The sequence below is a fragment of the Magnolia sinica genome, chromosome 1 (genome assembly GCF_029962835.1).
Source record: "Magnolia sinica isolate HGM2019 chromosome 1, MsV1, whole genome shotgun sequence".
Classification (NCBI taxonomy): Eukaryota; Viridiplantae; Streptophyta; class Magnoliopsida; order Magnoliales; family Magnoliaceae; genus Magnolia; species Magnolia sinica.
Genome location: NC_080573.1, coordinates 111642838 through 111661669, shown reverse-complemented (window position 1 = coordinate 111661669; position 18832 = coordinate 111642838). Strand labels below are relative to the sequence as shown.

The 18832-nt window shown below is 41.2% G+C and overlaps 1 protein-coding gene across 1 annotated transcript; it reads left to right on the top strand.

Moving 5' to 3' along the window:
- The first annotated feature begins 569 nt into the window (after positions 1-569).
- LOC131254141 (heat shock 70 kDa protein 14-like) lies at positions 570-17096 on the top strand. Its single transcript, XM_058255147.1, has 10 exons — positions 570-727; positions 939-2160; positions 4064-4291; positions 4419-4514; positions 4610-4840; positions 14875-15069; positions 15159-15305; positions 15390-15539; positions 15679-15809; positions 16545-17096. The coding sequence occupies exons 2-10, from the start codon at positions 991-993 to the stop codon at positions 16759-16761; spliced, it is 2565 nt and encodes an 854-aa protein (XP_058111130.1). The 5' UTR covers positions 570-727; positions 939-990; the 3' UTR covers positions 16762-17096.
- Positions 17097-18832: the final 1736 nt, after the last annotated feature.

Here is an 18832-nt window from a genome sequence, read left to right as displayed (position 1 = left end):
TAGGAATGATTATCTCTACTGTTTTTTATGATGTAGTGTCCACTTGAGCTTTAAATTTTCTAATTTTTGAGCTGCTGCCATAAAATGATCTCACGTAGCAGTGTGGATATAACACATGCATCATGTGCTATAAACGGAATTTGGTGACGTCAACACAAGCATACCAGGCAATCCGCTTCCTCCGAAGCTATACCTCCTTGTTTAAGTCATCCGTACAATTGGTTCGCCTGGTCCGATCACCGGTGGACTGTGGATAAAAAATCTTCGAAGTTGACTGATTCCACCCCTTTACCACCGACGCGTTTGACGTTTGCCTCAAATTAAAAGGTCGAGATTATCCCGTCAAATGGACCGAGGCTACACTGAATCGGCACCCAAGACCGACACAGCATCGGTCCCTGCCACAACGGTCCTCACCTGTCAGAATAGAAAAGACGTGCATCAGACTGTACTCTCCACACACCGTATTCAAGGCAGGTCCTCTTGAACGGCTAAGATGACCACGATCATGGAATCCGAATACAGAATGACACTTACGTAGACCCGCGGACTACTATACGGGGCTTGAATTTCCAAAATACCCAATCGAGTGTTCTAGAACAAAGGAAGAGAGAGGAAACGAGCCCCCCACGAATACTCCTTATTACCAACCTTCTCGTCTTCCCACCAAACCATTCGATCTGCAGCGAAAATCTCACAAGAGAAGAAAACTGTAGGAAATCTCAAGGTGAGTTCCAAACCCTAAATCTCTTTATATCCACCGATCTAACATCTCCTTTAAAAAAAACACCCTAACATTTTTCACCGTACGTGAGTTGTGTTCACACATTTCGTGAAAATTACAAATTTAACCCTGTGCGTTCCCCACAATACCTAGAAAACCCTACTTATTTCTTTCTTCTTTGTCTTCTCATTTTTCGAACTCAGTCTATTTCCAGATCCCAGTTTCGCATCTCCGACGGTGGAGATCGATTGACGAGGGAGGACAGGATGAGCGTGGTTGGCTTCGATTTGGGCAACGAGAGCTGCATCGTTGCTGTGGCCCGCCAGCGAGGCATCGATGTCGTCCTCAATGACGAGTCGAAGCGCGAGACTCCCGCCATTGTCTGCTTCGGCGACAAGCAACGGTTCATCGGCACGGCAGGGGCCGCCTCCTCCCTCATGAACCCTAAGAACACTGTCTCTCAGATCAAACGCCTCGTTGGCCGTCCTTTCTCCGATCCCGAGCTGCAGCGGGACATACGCGCCCTCCCCTTTTCTGTTGCCGAGGGCCCTGATGGGTTCCCCCTCATCCATGCCCGGTATCTAGGCGAATCTCGGGCGTTCACTCCGACTCAGCTCCTGGGCATGGTTCTCTCCAATTTGAAGGGCATTGCGCAGAATAATCTCAATGCTGCCGTTGTTGACTGCTGCATTGGGATTCCGGTGTACTTCACCGATCTCCAACGTCGGGCGGTTATGGATGCGGCGACCATTGCGGGTTTGCATCCTCTGCGGTTGATCCACGAGACAACCGCCACGGCCCTTGCATATGGAATTTACAAGACGGATTTGCCCGAGAACGATCAGCTGAATGTCGCATTCGTTGATGTGGGCCATTCCAGCATGCAGGTATGCATAGTTGGGTTCAAGAAGGGCCAGCTTAAGATCCTGGCCCATGCATTTGACCGGTCGCTCGGTGGAAGGGACTTCGATGAAGTCCTGTTCCATCACTTCGTCGCAAAGTTTAAGGAGCAGTATAAGATCGATGTCTACCAGAATGTGCGGGCCTGCCAGAGGCTGCGGACTGCATGCGAGAAGCTGAAGAAGATGCTTAGTGCGAATGCCGAGGCACCGATTAACATTGAGTGCTTGATGGATGAGAAAGATGTGAGGGGGTTCATAAAAAGGGACGAGTTTGAGCAGATCAGTGTTCCGATCCTGGAAAGGGTGAAGGGGCCTTTGGAAAAGGCTCTTGCAGAGGCTGGAATTGGCCTGGAGAATATTCATGCGGTTGAGGTGGTTGGATCGGGTTCGCGGGTCCCGGCAATCATCAAAATACTGACTGAGTTCTTCGGGAAGGAGCCGAGGCGCACCATGAATGCGAGTGAGTGTGTTGCCCGTGGATGCGCGCTCCAGTGTGCTATTCTGAGTCCCACGTTCAAAGTGCGGGAGTTTCAGGTACTACTTTCTCTTCATTTAGTAAGTTCCTTGTCATTGCAAAAGCATTTTCTTAGATTCCTATGTGAAGTGAAAAACTTTACTTTGAAATAGGTGTATAGAGCATGTAAAACTTGAAATATTATTCCAGAAAAAGATATTATATGAACTGCAAAATCTGTCTAGAATTCATATTTTTCTCAAATAATTGCAGTTGTATCTTGAGCATAATGTTGTTGTGTCTGACATATTAACCATTTGATCAATGGTCTTTAATTTCAAGATCATTACATAAAAATAGGTCCAATCAACAATTTGATACATCTATTTGTTAGAGACCATCATAGATTACTTATGATTCTAAATAATTACTTTTGTTAGGCAATCGTAGCCATTCCATCAATTGCTTGGAAAAGGATGGCTATAGAAAACAAGTCCAAATCAAAGATGGATTGGATCATCCAATCAATGCATTTTTATGATTCTAAAGAATCACTTTTGTTAGGCAATCGTAGCCATCCCATCCATAGCCTGGAAAGATGATGGCCATAGAAAATGAGTCCAAATCATGGAAGGATTGGATCATCCAAATCCGATCAGTGTGTTTTTTTCACGGTAGTGTGAGAAATGTGTTTTGGACTTAATTGACAGTTCAGATCGACTTATTAGACTCTCTAACTACACACACATTATATATATATATATATATATATATATATATATATATATATATATATATATATATATTTGTATGTATGTATGTATGTATGTATGTATTCTGTACCATTGTTTTGTAGATGGAAACTTTTCTAGGCTTCTAGCTGCCTAAGGTTTTCCATAGTCTGTATTTTTTATGTGTAGGCTTGGAGAGGTACCAAAATCAAGGTATTTATGCTGTTACAGAAGCTTGATCTGCTCCCGCCGTTTAACTGTCATGTCCATATGCTTTACATCTACCGTTTTGGCTAATCTGTAACACTGCAGGTCCTGCTGATCAGCACTGACATGCATGATTCCATGCATGTGTGGTGATAGGGCAAAATTGAGGGGGATATCTACGAAATATGAAGATCAGTCTCCACCTTTCAGTGCTCCAATCTTTATGAACTTTTAATTGCAATGGGAAAATAAATAATGAAATGAAGAAAGACGATAGAATAGTGAAGTCTCACCACCAATAGAGCCTAGAGGAGTCTCAAGACTCTCAACCTACTAAAAGAACGACATCTCTGGAAATTGTTTCTAGTATTTAGAGACAAGGAAAGAAAAAAAATATATTCGATACAGGAAATCATATAGCCTCTTCAAAGTCCCATAGATATGACTCCTTACAGTCACGACACATGTCCTTAAGGTAAAAGGGACCAATACCTAAGCCTATTGGTTCACATGACCTTTCCCTAACTAAGTCAAACTGATCCTATAAAGGCTTGAAGTAAAATAAGAAAAACAACAAAGAAGGAAATCCTAACAAAGGGTCCAAGTCTTGCTGTATGCACAACAATATGGGTTTATAGCCCTGCAAAGTTGTACCAAAGGCTTTTTTCTTGTATGGTTTTACATAGCTCCTAAAAAATTGCCAATTGGACTTGTAGCATCCACAGTCCAATTGGTTCATTGGTCTTCAGGTTGACCTTGTGGGTCCCACAGGTCAACTGCATCATTAGATGGTCCATCCATTAGGATCTGTGGCTCCTTAGGCAAATTGGACCACAAATAATGGCCTGGTTTCATCAATTGGTAGTTGGGTCTACTGGCGGACCCAGATTGATGATCCACTGTCAGCAATACACCATCTGGATTTGATCATTGAATATTATGTGCTTCGTTTATTATTTATGACACTCTTCTTAAAGCTTACCTACACAGAGGCTGCCTGGTTCTAAGAAATTGCATCTAACTGTTGTTTTCCATTTTTGTCAAGGTCAACGAGAATTTCCCCTTCCCCATTGCATTATCTTGGAAAGGCTCTGCCCCTGATTCACAGAATGGTGCTGGAGATCACCAGCAGAACACTGTTGTGTTCCCCAAGGGAAATCCAATACCCAGTGTCAAGGCTTTGACGTTTTACAGATCTGGCACATTTACCGTTGATGTTCATTATGCCGATGTGAATGAACTGCGAGCACCATCAAAGATTAGCACGTACACTGTAAGCAGCTAACTATTGTGTTCAGTCTTAAACTTGATTTTCTTTAGTATCCACTACTTATGTTTTGAAACTGTATTATGCAGTGTTAAGGGCAATTCCTATTATATTTTCATTTGTTTCTTGACAGATTGGTCCTTTCCAATCTGCTAAAGGTGAGCGTGCAAAACTGAAAGTAAAAGTTCGCCTGAGTCTTCATGGCATTGTCTCTATTGAGTCAGCGACTGTAAGTTTAGGATCAGTTAGCATCAAAATTCTCTGTGCATAGGTTTCTCTTTTTTCTTCTCTTTCTGGACGATTTCCATCTTGTATTTATTTCAGCTGTTAGAAGAGGAAGTTGAGGTTCCTGTATCAACTGGGAAGGAGCCAACGACGGAGGCTACGAAAATGGACACAGATGAGGTTCAAAATGATGCTGCTCCTGCAGGTACAGGTGAAGTTGATGCAAATATGCAGGATACTAAAGGTGCCAGTGATTCTTCAAGCACTGGAGTTGAAAATGGTGCTCCTGAATCTGAGGACAAGCCTGTGCAGATGGAAACGGATGCCAAGGTTTGCAAATATCTCCCCTCAAAGCCAATTTTTTGTTAGATTAGTGCTTCTAGCATTTTTCATGAAAAAATAGCAAGAACAAAAAATCCTCATCCTGTTTGTGTTTCTAGCTTGCATATGCGAGACTTTCTTCTCTTTATTGGGAAACAGGCGCCTTGACTCTAATTAATTTCCAGCTATTTCTGCCATGCATTATTCGGAACTAATCTTCCCATTCTGTCTTAATTTAAACAAGATTTACTAATCCCATGCAAATGGATAACCCAACAAATGTGGCGATTATCCAGGCCGTGCAGCTGTGGCCGCCTCGTAGATGACCTTGCCTGAATATCAGTCTCGTCCATTCATCTACTCTGAGCAAAAAACTGTGTTATCAAAGAAGTTAGGCTAGCTATGTTTTGTCACATATACACATGCCGTCTACCTTACAAGTGGACCAGGCATGTCTGTACCTGGTCATTTAGCTGGTGGAATTTTCAATTGTGTGGCTTGGATAATCCTATTCCCTACAAGAGTCAGGTTGGCATGTGTGCACGTATCTTGGTTGAATGATGTGTATGCACTCAATTGGATTAGTGAACTACTGCTTTTAACTTCATTGCCAACATTTTAATTTAAGCTTACATTATGACTTCTCGATTTTGTTGTCATTCTCCCTTCTGATTTATGAGTAATTGAGTGTGGGTATTTTCTATTTATACTCATGCCTGTTTGACTATATGATTAGCTTTAGGCCATGTGACTGGCTTAGCCTTTTCTCTTCCTTGTATATGCTGCAGATGGATATTCTTGTATAACATGATATGATGTAAGTGGCTGTTTACTGTTCTTGTTCTATAGCAGCAACTCTGTTTGGATTGGTGGAAAAATCACATTCCTATGATGTTATGGTTACCTTTGTTTGAGAAACAAGGGTGGAAATTGATTTCCTTCTCCAAGGTTTTCCTCCAAAGAATAATTTTTAGACACTGTCATTTGAGAATGAAGTCTGCATTTGACAAATACACTTTCTTTTCTTTTCCTTTCCATTCTCCACCTTTCTCTCCTGAAATTGCCTCCAAAAATTTATAATTTTCTACTATTTTCTTTACGTTTCTGGCTCACAAGACGCTTACCTAAATTGAGACATGGCTAAATGAAGCACTGTGTTTTTTTCCCCAGTTGCCTCATCCATAACCTCTCAATCATAGCTAGTGTGTTAGCGGATATCAAATATATTATATTTTTGGACTTAGTGGTTCTCCACTTGTTGTCTAGAGCCATCATAATCTGATGGTTTTGTGTAAAGTTTCCCCCATTTTGAGTATCCTGTTCCGTGTGACTTTGTTTCCTTGGATATGTTTGATGCTTTTCCTATTTTTATGGTTCTGAAATATTTTGCCCAAATGGGCTGTGTAACGGTATGCACCACCTTTGCATTGGGATATGGTTTTGATTGCCTATTTCTGGTGGAAGGGTGCATAAAAAACTTTCACACCCTAGAGGATTTATCGATATTCCAGTGTGTAACTGTATGCACTACCTTTGGATTTGGATATGGTTTTGATTGCTCGTGGATATGGTGGAAGGGGTGCATAAGGGCCTGTTTGAATTTTCAAATCCTCTGTAAATTCACTGTAAATAGGCAATTATTATTATTTTAGCTTGTTTGAAAATCGGGTTGTATTTCCATCTCGAAGCGGTCCAAAAAGACTAACTTAAATTTGTTGGCCCCACCGCGATATATGCGGCATATCCATGCCGTCCATCAGTTTTACCAAAATATTTTGAGATATGAGCCAAAAACTTAAGTAGATCCAAAGCTCAAGTGGTCCACACCAAATGAAACAGTAGCCTTAAAATGTCCACCATTGAAAGTTGTTTCCTTTACCGGGCTCACATTGATGTTTATCGGTCATCTAACTGGTTCATAAGGTCACACAGACATGGATGAGAGGAAAACACAAATATCAGGTTGATCCAAAACTTTTAGGGCCCCAAAAATTTTCTAATGATAGGCATTCAATTCCCACTGTTTCCTATGGTGTGGTCCACTTGAGCTTTGAATCTACTTCATTTTTGGGCTCATGTCTTAAAATCAGATGGCATAACAGATGGACGGTGTGGATAAGCCACATGCATCATGGTGGTCCCCACGTTTATTTGGCGTCAGTCCTCGGTTGTAGTGTCTAAAAAGCAGGTGTCAACGTCTGCCTTGGGAGTGATGCTGTAATTACCTTGGCAAGTAATTATTTCCTATTTACTTTGTATTTACAGGGTATCTGAAAAAACAAACAGGCCCTAAAAAACTTTAGCACCCTAGAGGATTCATGGATATTCCAGTTCTTGCTTGATTTTGAGGTTTTCCAATTTATACTTGGATTTTTTATTTTTATTTTTTTCTCTGATTTGGTCAATGGTGTTATGGGCATTAACCACTAGAAATGCTTTTCGATGTCCGGGTGATCCTCCAAATAATCATCACCAAGACACAAAACAATCAAATGATGGGTGCATTTGTAGCAATCACCATCATCATCGTATACATGTCCCATTAATTTGGTGCCAGCATTCTCATGATGTTGATTTGTGTTGAGCTTAGCAAGAGGTGTTTTTACAATTATCATTGGGTTCCTTATGTGGTGTGTTTAGGAGGGTGAAATTGGATGTTATACTTATACCCGGGCATTGTTTTTTTTGAAAGATGACGATTTCATAAAAGAAAAAACAGAAAACAGAAACAAGGAAGATCCGCTGAGATAGTAGATCGAAACTAAAATCCTAGAAAAAGATAATCATTGTCTTTAAAAGAAGCAACATGGGCGGCCCATTCGATTAAGGCCCTTTTAGCCTTAGACAGCACAACGTCAGCAGAATTAGTCATGTCCCGAAAACAACGATTGTTTCGCTCTTCCCACACGAACCACCAGATTGCGAGGAGCGCCATCCTTTAAACCTTAGTTTGCTTATTTGCACACCATGCCACGATAAAAGCAGGGTGTCGGTCATCTCCGGCAGACACCAACTAATGTGGAAAGAGCGAAGTAAACCTGCCCAAACAGGTTGAATGAAAGGACAGTTGACAAGAAGGTGAACGACAGTTTCTGCTTCTCGCATGCAACAAAGGCAAATATTCGGAATGATCATCCCTCTGCGCTTGAGGTTGTCAATAGTGAGAATCTTCTTTCTTCCTGCAAGCCAGCCAAAAGCCACTATCCTAGGAGGAACAACATATTTCCACAAAAATGGGGCGTGACTGGGCTGAGATGTGGGGCTGATGGCCGTCAGGAAGCTGTATAGAGATCTGACAGAGAAAGATCCTTTCTTGTCAGGGTTCCATCTCAAACTGTCAGCAGCCGAAGAGGAAGGCAGGATGGTTGAAAGGCATTCCAATAATTTAGCGTAGTCGGCAATTTCCCAATCGTTGAGATTTCTTCTACAACCGATACTCCAAACAGGCTTTCCGCTTATAATCTCGTAGCAGTTAGAAACAGAGGTTGATTTTTGTGAGGCGAGAGAGAAGATGGTTGGAAAGCGAACTCTAAGGGAATTGTCACCAATCCAATTATCTTCCCAGAAACAAATGTTTGCCCCGTTGCCAAGATCGAAGCCAATACCTCTAACCACCTCCCTTTTCAACTTGAGGATGTCCTTCCAAATGGGGGACACCTTGTAAGAGGATGACTCCTTGGTCCACCAACCACCATCAAATTCCCCATATTTGAGTTTGATAATAGAGTTCCAAAAGCTCCCTGATTCCGCTCCCAAACGCCAAATCCACTTTCCCATCAGCGCATGATTCATATCTTTGAGCACTCTAATCGCAACCCCCTCGTCAACCATGCGACAACAAACCTCCTTCCACTTGAGCAAATGGAATTTCTGCTTGACCTCCCTTCCGTGCCATAAGAAGTCACGCCTCAATCTTTCTAACAAGGCCAGCACCGCGCTCGGGCATTTGAGAAGAGACATGAAGTAGATCGGGAGGTTGGACAAGGAGGCTTTAATTAGGGTAATGCGCCCACCTAATGAAAGATATCGACATTTCCATCTCGCCAGCAGCTTCTCGCATCTGGAAGTGACTTTCTGCCACATCCTTAAGGGGGGCCTACCAATGCAGAGGGGGAGACCAACGAAGGAAGTAGGGAAAGCAGCCGCAGTGCAACCGACGATAGCCGCCATGCCCGCGATCTCGTTGCTATCCATGTTGATACCAAATAGCTTGGATTTCGCCAGATTGACTCACAACCCCGAAACAATTTCAAAGCATCGAATAGTAGTTCGAAGATTTTCTACCTTATCGGTACTAGCATCTCAAAAAATTAGGGAGTCGTCCGCATATTGGATGTGAGTGATCGGGTCACGCATGCTTGGGATAGAGATCCTGAGGAGGACGTCTTCGGCCTGACCTTGTTGCAACATTCTGGATGACTCCATCACAATGAGAAACAAAAATGGGGATAACGGACCGCCTTGCCTGAGGCCCCTCGAGCTCTTGAAAAAACCTTTAGGGGATCCGTTAAGAAGAACGGAAAAATGAGCGGACCCAATGCATTCCTCCATCCAGCCTCTCCACTTCTTGCCGAACCCCATCCGATTCAAAAGATACTGAAGAAAAGCCCAGTCCACGTGGTCATAAGCCTGGCTTTGTTTCTTAAGCCTTTTGCTTCTTCGTGGCTTCTTTTCATTCTTTTTGGTCATGCTTATAATCTTGCTTTGAGGAAATCTCTTGCTCTTTTTTATAATAAAATTGGTGTTAATTGTCAAAGAGGAAAAGAAAAGAAAAAGTTCCTTCCACAAAGACCATGTAACTGTGAACAACGAGGACATCACAACTGTCGTTTTCTTTTATCTTGAACTCCCCAGTTCCAGGCTTGCAATAGAGGTTCAAAGGAACCCGGCATGGACCCACACATCAAACAAAGCCAAGACACTCCTCCAGATTCTAGCCACAAAATCACAGACACAGTTAATGAACAGATGGTTTGCTGACTCTGCACCCTTGAGATCCATAAAGCAAATATTCACAACCATCATCTACTGTTGATGTTTAACTTTTTGTCTTGAGGAATAACTCCAAATGCAATCACTCAAGGAGGGCCAGGATTAATGTAAGGAACTGGAATGTGTTTTTAGACTCTCCAGTCTCCACTACATCACAGCGGAGAGAGCAATAGAATAACCTGGTGGTAAAAATGCCTGGAGAATCAAACTTCCATGACCACCTGTCTGTATCCTCCATGCCTATCCATATCTTATCTAAATGAGGAATAGTAAGCCAAATTGTTGAACTAGTAAAAAGCCTCACCTAGTTGCAAGACAGCTTCCCAATCGCAACAAAAATTTACAGTGGCACTCAAATATCCAAGTCTTACTCGCATATTGCTCAGTAATCTATCACCCAACCCAAATTCATCCTCTTCACTAAGAAGAGCCTGAGCTTAGGGTTCATGAATATTCTGGTCAATCACAATGCAGTGCTTTTGGTCCTAAGTTATCTATGCTAAAGTTGAGAGTGCCATCTCCTTTATCTTTGTAGATCCATTATTTTGCTCGACACTTTTTCTGAAGGTGATTAGAATTTTAATGAAAACATAAATGGCATTAGAAAACGCCCAAGGAGCTAATACTTCGTTAATTTGGTTCATAAAGTTTGCCTGCAATTCTGTTCATGTTACTTCTCTTGACATGATGTGAATTGTATTCTCAAAACCATCATGGCTATTTGGCTTTTCTTAATAAATTTTTTTGGTCATTCAACATGGAAAAAGATACTTGAGTTTCACATGGTTTTCATAATTTCTTCTATACCTATCATCAATCCTTTCTTTAAATCAGCCACTTATTTGTCATCTGAATGTTTTGGACAAGTAGCAGTCAATAAAGTCTAAGATGTTTCCAGGATATGCTTCATCAAGTGTAATACTGCAGATAGTTGAATCACAATCTATACTACTAAAAGCCAAGCCTTCTCTCTTTGTCGCCACTATGAATGAAAATACGTTAACTGTCCTTATTAAATCAAAATACAAAATTCTCCATCAACTTATTATTTAAAGGCCTTTAAGTAATTCCTTAATTTCAGCCCTTATTAGCACCTTGATCGTTTCGAAAGTATGACTAGTTTCTAATGTAACTACAAGCATGTGGCCCATCATCATGTAGGTCACACACCTACTCCGTCCATAAGGTCCACCCTTTAATGTTCATCCTATATAAAAGAAATAGACTAATCCAAAGCATAGGTGGGTGTGGGTCACACTAGAGGGAATAATTGGGATTGGGATTTAGGGGACACACCATTAAAACTTCCTAGATTGTGTGTGGGTCTTCGTGTATGCAACTCATCAAGGTTCGTAGATGGCTAAAAATTGCGACTATGGTTTCATAAAGGGTGCTTCAAAAGGCACCGACTCCCTTCCAAAGGCATCTCAAGCAAAAAAGAATGATTTTTCTACTCACACCTAATGGTCCTACTTCAGCAGACAAGTATCCATAAAGCGGAGGTTAGGATTATTCAACCATTCTGATTTTGGGATGGTAAATTAGCCAAGTTGGGCGGAAATGCCTGGGGTGTTCTGTGGTGGAGGTGAGAGCAGGAACCCCTCCGGACATGGTGAATCGATGGCTGCTGCAGTATTTACTATTGGCTCTGGACGATATGATGCCAGGATTGATCCAATCCTTCCCATCGTTTCCAAACACTAGATGAATTTTGCATAGGATCAATTGCAATTCCATACTACCTAATCCCACCTAATACCACATGGCAAACAGGCCTTAGCGGTTGGTATCCTCATCTCCATGTGGTGTGGCCCACCTGAGTTTTTGATCCGTTGGATATTTGTGCAACAAGGAGAACATTAGGGACCACACATGATTGGACAGTGAATTTCAATTAAACATTACAGTGGGCCCTGCACGTCAATTTGTATGTTAGGCTTATCCTAGAAACATGTGTTGGATCCGGCCTCATTAGGTAACGTCAATTGAAAACCAAAATTTTCCTGATATTTTTGGTATCTTACATTTCAAAGTTTGTATGGCTATGCTTTTTGGTATATGTGGGCTTCTCTTCCCTCAAAATTGCCTTACAAGTTAGCACATATGGTAGTCAATTCGTTCCATTCATCTATTGTGTCCTATTCATGGATTTTTTTATTTTTTATTTTTTAATTTTATTTTTTTTTAAAGATCTATTCATGGATTATCAATAGTTGAATGACGCAACAGTAGCAGGATATATTAGCCATCCCTTTCAGTGGCGGGAAAATGGAAAATTGAAATGAACCGTGTAGTCAGCTAAAGAAGGATGTCTAAAATTGTTCATTGGAGTGATTGCAAGTTGCAACCATGGGCTACCTCGATGCAACTCACTAGATGGATGGTCTGGATCCTTCTCGCACTAACGTCAAGTATTGGGCTGACTAAACCTAGGTTGGTGATAGTCTGCTAAATGAGCTCACTTGGTGTTGCATCTGCAAGGCCACTTCACATAGATCTGGGCAATTATCATTACTGGCTGATTCATGAATTGATTTATATTCGGATTTTGATAGTTAGTTTTGAGTACTAGATCCTCGATCACCATTATTTTCAAGCCATGAACTTCCATGGTGGGGTCACAGGATGGACAGTCCAAGCACGTGGCCCTATATGAGAAGCTGGATCTTATGGGAGGAAATTTCAAATGGAAAATTGTATATGGGTATCAGGCTGAGAATTTTTAGAAGTGGTCCCATGCTCAGGGATCCAAACAGTCAAATTTCTCTCCACGTTTTGAGTGTCTGGGCATCAAAAATGGGTACCATAATATTTACAGTTTGCATAAATGGTCTGCTTATCAATTGGGTAATGCTAGTGTGAGAAGAATAGATGGAAGGATTGACAGATGGTCTATATTCATAGTGTAGCCTTCTTGGTCAGCAGACCTTTTGATTTTGTGGCAAAAGCATGCTCGCAATTCTTCCTACTTGATGAATGACCCAGATCTCTCACACGTCTTATATGATCATCATCTTATGACCATAATTTAAACAGCTTGGATCAACTGTACATCCAACTAAGATAGTTCGGATGTATCACATAAAATGTGGGGTGACATATAGAAAAAAAAAAAAAAAAAAAAACCTCCCACGATAACATTAGGAAACATCATTTGAAAACCAGAATTTTCTTTTCTTTTCTTTTTTCTGGTATGCTGCGATCTTTGAATTTCACTAATATATATATATATATTTATGTGCTCCATTTTAAGTGCATGAGTGTCATGCTCTCAGGCAAAGTATCAAATAACTCTTTGCTGAGGTATTTTCTATAGTACACGTCATAAATTCACATCATTTCAGACCATCATACTTGTACGGCCATTGTGGATGTAGCAAGTATCAGAAATCACATTGTAGAGATCTTAACCATCCAAAATGGTGGCAATCAAATGGATTGTCGAAGGTAAAATGGTAAGGTCTAAAGTCGTCAAGTGAATTTTATTGGATTAGTGTTAGTTTAGGTCATCCTCCATTTGAAATCAATTCAACAATTAAAGGGTCTAAATTTTTATATGCATGCACAGCGGATTAGATTTTCGCCCGTTTCTATTAATTAACAATCGTTTTTACAAAAGCTCTTCACACTTGGCCAACATAAGATGATCAAAATATGTTCCCACATGCAATGCATGTGCATTTTACTAGTATTTAGAGAAGAATATTTCTGAAGTAATTTGGATGAATCCATCATCTTGATGAATTGATTTGAAGTAGTTTCTATGGGCTGAAAATTAAGAGGGTGAGACACAATGAAAAATCCATGTAAGTTGTACACTGGGACCCTCATGATTTAGCAGGATCCAAACTTTAGTAAGGTAAGAACAATCCAAATAAATAAATGTATTTCATAAACAAGAAGTCATGCAAACTGAATTCTTGATGTAGACCGCTATTGTGATGAATCCATAGTAGCCATCGCTGTTCTTGATTTAGGCCACCATTATGAGTCCATGAGTAACCATTGCTCTCCTTGGAGGCAGGGTCCAATCAGATGGTCAAGCATTTGATAACATAAATTATCGAACAAATTTGAAGAAGTGAAGGGGAGAAATTTTGAGAAATGGCACTGACTTCTGTGATGATTTTTTCCCAGTTAAGCACATTGAAAGAGGGAAGCAAAGGTAGGCTATCCATTAACTGAATAGACAATCTTAGAAACCCTTGCCTTCCCTAATAAGGAAGTCTGCCTCGAATTAGCATCCTGAAGGAGATGTGAAAATAGATAACAGCCAGGTTCCCACCTAACTCCCAAATTTCTTTGGTCCAGTTAGCCCACTGCCACAGATGCCCTCTTGGATGAGCTCAATAGCTCATTCATAGTAGCAAATCACCTTCACTATAATTGCAAACAAACACAAGAAGTTGATGGTGACTCCTTTAAGCCTTATCGAAAGATGTCTCATCTCTGATTCAGTTGAGTCACACTGGCCAATGGCATCCTGATTTGCTATCCCCATGTGGTCATGCTCCACTGAAGGTCTGTGATTAACCATTTAACTTGCATTATAATTGTGCTTCAAGTAACCAACTGGAAGATTCCACCTTTCAAAAAACAAAAAAGGACAATCCCAACTTATAAACTGAGGTCCTATTCTCATATCATTAACTACTTCCAACCATATGTGGTATCATTGTCTCTGATTCTATGATTTTGTTGCAAGCTCAGGCCCGTGTAGTTACTCTCCCCCTCACTTTCCTACAGCTTTCCTTGACATTTGCGCTGATTATTTCATCTTTATTCCTGAAAGTTGTATTATATCTTGCCTCCAAGCAGACCAAATTGCCACCAAAAGGTGGTGTATAATGTTTCAAATTTTTTCATATGGTTATGAATGTATCTAAATTCTAACATGAGATGTTGGTTTGCCGAAACACGAACCTGGATGAGAACTGTCTCTTGTAAGTGCATAGAAACACAGCTGAATGCATTTCCTTCCTAATGCATTTATTTTCATCACTAGTTAAAGAGCAAATGGGATGTGACTTGACTAACACTTTGGTTTGCAGGTTGAGGCAGTAAAGAAAAAGGTAAAGAAACTGAACATCCCAGTTGCAGAGTTGGTATACGGTGGGATGGTACCTGTGGATGTGCAGAAAGCAGTGGAGAAGGAATTTGAGATGGCTCTCCAAGACAGGGTCATGGAAGAAACAAAGGACAAAAAGAATGCTGTTGAAGCATATGTTTATGACATGAGAAACAAGGTACCAGTATGCATGTCCCTTACTGATGCTTAATATGTTGTACATTGGAATTTTAACATCTGAAACCAAGATCTTCCATCATTGCACAGCTCCATGACAAGTATCATGACTTTGTGACTCCTGTGGAGAGGGATGGTTTATCTGCAAAACTTCAGGAAACAGAGGATTGGTTGTATGAAGATGGCGAGGACGAAACTAAGGGTGTTTACATTGCAAAGCTTGAGGAACTCAAGAAGGCATCAACTCTTTGTTAATTGCTTTGTTTTAGTCTTGAATTTGAGGATATTTTTCTGTACCTGACACTGGTTACTGAACTGCAGCAAGGTGACCCCATTGAGGTACGTTACAAGGAGAATTCAGAGCGCGGCCCAGTGATTGATCAACTCGCCTATTGCATCAATAGCTTCAGAGAGGCAGCTTTGTCCAAAGAGCCCAAGTTCGATCACATTGACATAGCCGAAAAACAGAAGGTACAAAGTTACATATCATTGTGGCTGCTGGTTCTTTAAAACATTTTGTTGTAATGAAGCTGGGCATTGAGTAATTACATGAATGAAAATATATTATGTAAAGTTCTCTATTTGCTAATGTGGCTGTTATATCTGTTAGGTTGTTAATGAGTGTGGGCAAGCAGAGGCATGGCTGAGGGAGAAAAGGCAGCAGCAGGATGCTTTGCCTAAGCATGCGAATCCAGTTCTGTTATCGGCTGATGTGAAGAGGAAGGCTGAGACACTCGACAGGTATAATATCATTAGTTGAACTTTCTTGGAGAGAATTACAAGTCCTTTGTTAAGAGTGCACACCAGCACTGGTGGGGCAGGTACTTTGCGAAGAATTGATACTTCATTTCTTCTGTGCATTTCACGTGACCGGAATTCTTGGTTCCACCTCATGGCTCCAGCTTTCCCTTCTTTTTCCTGGCCCAATTTGTTGTTGGGCACATTTCATGTCCAATTTGTGATGCCACAGATATTGATTTAGCTGGAAAGGCATCCTCGTGCCTGACATTTTTCTCACATTTGAAGGCAACCTTTCTTGGGTAGACTTGGAGGACCTATAATATATAAGGGGTTGGATTTAGTGGCCCAACTCGGGTGGGTTGGGTCAGGTTGAGGGTCAACCTGGGCCCAATCTGATGTCGGGAGGACTCACCCCACAACCTGACCTGACCCGAATTCCAACCTGAGGTGCCGAACTCAAATGCCTCTATGCTCAGCCTCAAACCAGCCTAACCTGACCTGAGCCCAATACCTGTGACTATTCCCAACCTGTCCTAATCTAACATGAATTTGTTCAACTAGAACCCTTGGAATTTCCCAATCCTAATCCATGACAACCTGACATGAACTTGGGTTGGGTCAATGGATTCACGTTGCTTGCAGATTTTTCACTAGAACCTGTCATTTGCTTTTTATGCTTGTGCGTATCTGTATTCAAACTGGTCATGATGTTGATAAGGAAACTGCTTTGAACAGGTTTTGCAGGCCAATAATGATGAAATCAAGGCCCCCACCAGCCAAACCACAAGCATCTGGTGAGACACCACCGCCTCAACCGCAAACGTCCGAGCCACAATCTGAAGGCAGTGACAATAGCACTGAGAACTCATCGGATGATACTGCTCAGGGCCCACCGCCTGAGATGGAGCCAATGGACACTGACAAGGCAGAGAGTGTCCCAGATCATGCGTGATCGTGTTAATTTAGATTCTAGGGTTGTGTTTCCGATTCATTTAAAGCTAATCCCCACCTGTAATATCATTTCTGTTTTAGCCTGCCGTTTGAGTAGGGCTAAAACTGCCGATGGGGGTTACACTCGTGGGAAATTTTTAATATGTTTGGAAGTTTGAGACTGACTGCTGCTTCTTTGCGGTCGCCCTTTTCACTTATATCAATAGCGGTCTCTAGAATCCGGTTTTGGAGGGGTTTTTAAGAGAAAATGATACTGTTGGATGAAGATGATGATGCCGACTCATCTCCCCTTTTTTTTCTTTTTTTTGGAGAGAGAGCACCTTTATTGATGCATTATTATTCTTTGCAGAGAATTTCTGTTCGTCTCCACACGTGAGTTGGTTTTGGACCAGGGTTGCCCAAGTGGTCGGGGTCCGGCTGCCTCCCCTACCTGACAGATGGGCTAGTTCTGTCAGTGCAGGTTGGGCCAGGCTGGGTCCGAGTTTTATGTTTGAGATCCCAGATATATGACTGGGTCCATGTGTTTTGAGATTCCAGACATGTGAGTGGGTCCACGTTTTTTGAGATTCCAGACATGATGATTGGGTGCATGTACCCGTCTGGTATCCATCAGGCCCTTGGGTCCGCATCGGGTCCTGTTTTTTCGGTTTTTTTTTTTTTTCTCCATCCAATGTGTGCAAACGACCCAGTGTTAAGAGAGGGGGTGTCTATGGAGGGCCCTACCTGTTCAGCCACTTGGGTATCTTACCCATTGTCATGTCTCGGTTTCTTTGGCCTGGGTATCGTACCCACCCACCGCGGTCACCCGACTCTAGGCGGACCATGATGTATGTTTTATCCAAGCTGTTCATCCATAATGATACTTGACTGTTGAAACCTTCCTAGTGACCATCATGGTATTTATTTGCCATCTAACCTGTTCATAAAGTTATGTAGACCTGGATAAAGGGAAATCACAAATATCAGCTTCATGCAATATTTGTGGCCCTCCTAATAACTTTTTAACGGTAGGTAGACAGATCGATGTTCAATCACCACTGTTTTTTGTGTTGTGGACATTCAATTGCCACTTCTTCTTCTTTTTTTTCTTTTTCTTTCTTTTTTTTTTTTTTTTTTTGTGGTGTGGTCTTCTTAGCTTTTGATTTGTTTATCTCTCATTTTTTTCACCCAAACATCCACACTACATGGGCACTCATTCCCATTATCTCATTGTTAAAACATGGTCTGTTTACCACTGATCTGCTTCATTTTGGTCTCATGCCCTAAAATGAACCGGCCAAATGGATAGACGGCATCAATAAAACACCTACATCTCCGTGGGCCACCGTGTCAGGTTACTAGGGATATCCCCGGTCACCAGGCCATCCACGTCTGTGCTAAACAGGTCCACTGAGACGTTTACCATTAAATGCATTGACACGAACGTTTATCGTCTCTCCTCATGTATTCACACTGCAAGTGTACACTTACAGGAACTATACATAGTTTGCATGTTTGCAGTTTCTAGCTCTTAATTTGGGGCAATGGTTAGTTTGCACGGAAGGCATTTATATGCTGGTGTATCTGCCAACCTGGCAGACTGTGAAATCTGAGTGATCTATATTTGAATGTCTGTAAGTTTTCAAGTTAAGTTATTTTCACTTGAAAGCCACTTACATGCAGTTTGTTTAGAGATAACTTGTGAGTTACTCATAGGCAAATAATTTTTTGTGTTTAGGAACCATAAGCAATCACAGGTAAAATATTGTGCATTCATGCTAAACAAAACTTGAAAGATATAATCGGTTTAAAATTTTATAATCATATAAGAAAATTTGACCCAAAATACACTATTAGGTTAAGTCCATTTAGATGAATTGTTGAGTTGATTATTGAACTAAACCAATTATCAGGTGGGCTACATAAGGTAAATGAGCTAAACTAATTATCAGGTGGGCTACAAAAGCGAAACCATGCATTCAAAATGCTTATAAGCCACAATAGAATTTAAAAATACTAATAATGAATCCAAATATAAGTTTAATTATCACAATCACTATTAAGGCCAAGCAACTCTGCCTATTGCCACCCAT

Excerpts from the sequence above, each read along its gene's own strand:
- LOC131254141 (XM_058255147.1), top strand. The coding sequence starts at position 991 with ATGAGCGTGGTTGGCTTCGATTTGGGCAACGAGAGCTGCATCGTTGCT. Across the intron at positions 2,161-4,063 it reads TCAAAGTGCGGGAGTTTCAG|GTCAACGAGAATTTCCCCTT; the intron begins GTACTACTTTCT and ends ATTTTTGTCAAG. Across the intron at positions 15,540-15,678 it reads ACATAGCCGAAAAACAGAAG|GTTGTTAATGAGTGTGGGCA; the intron begins GTACAAAGTTAC and ends TATATCTGTTAG.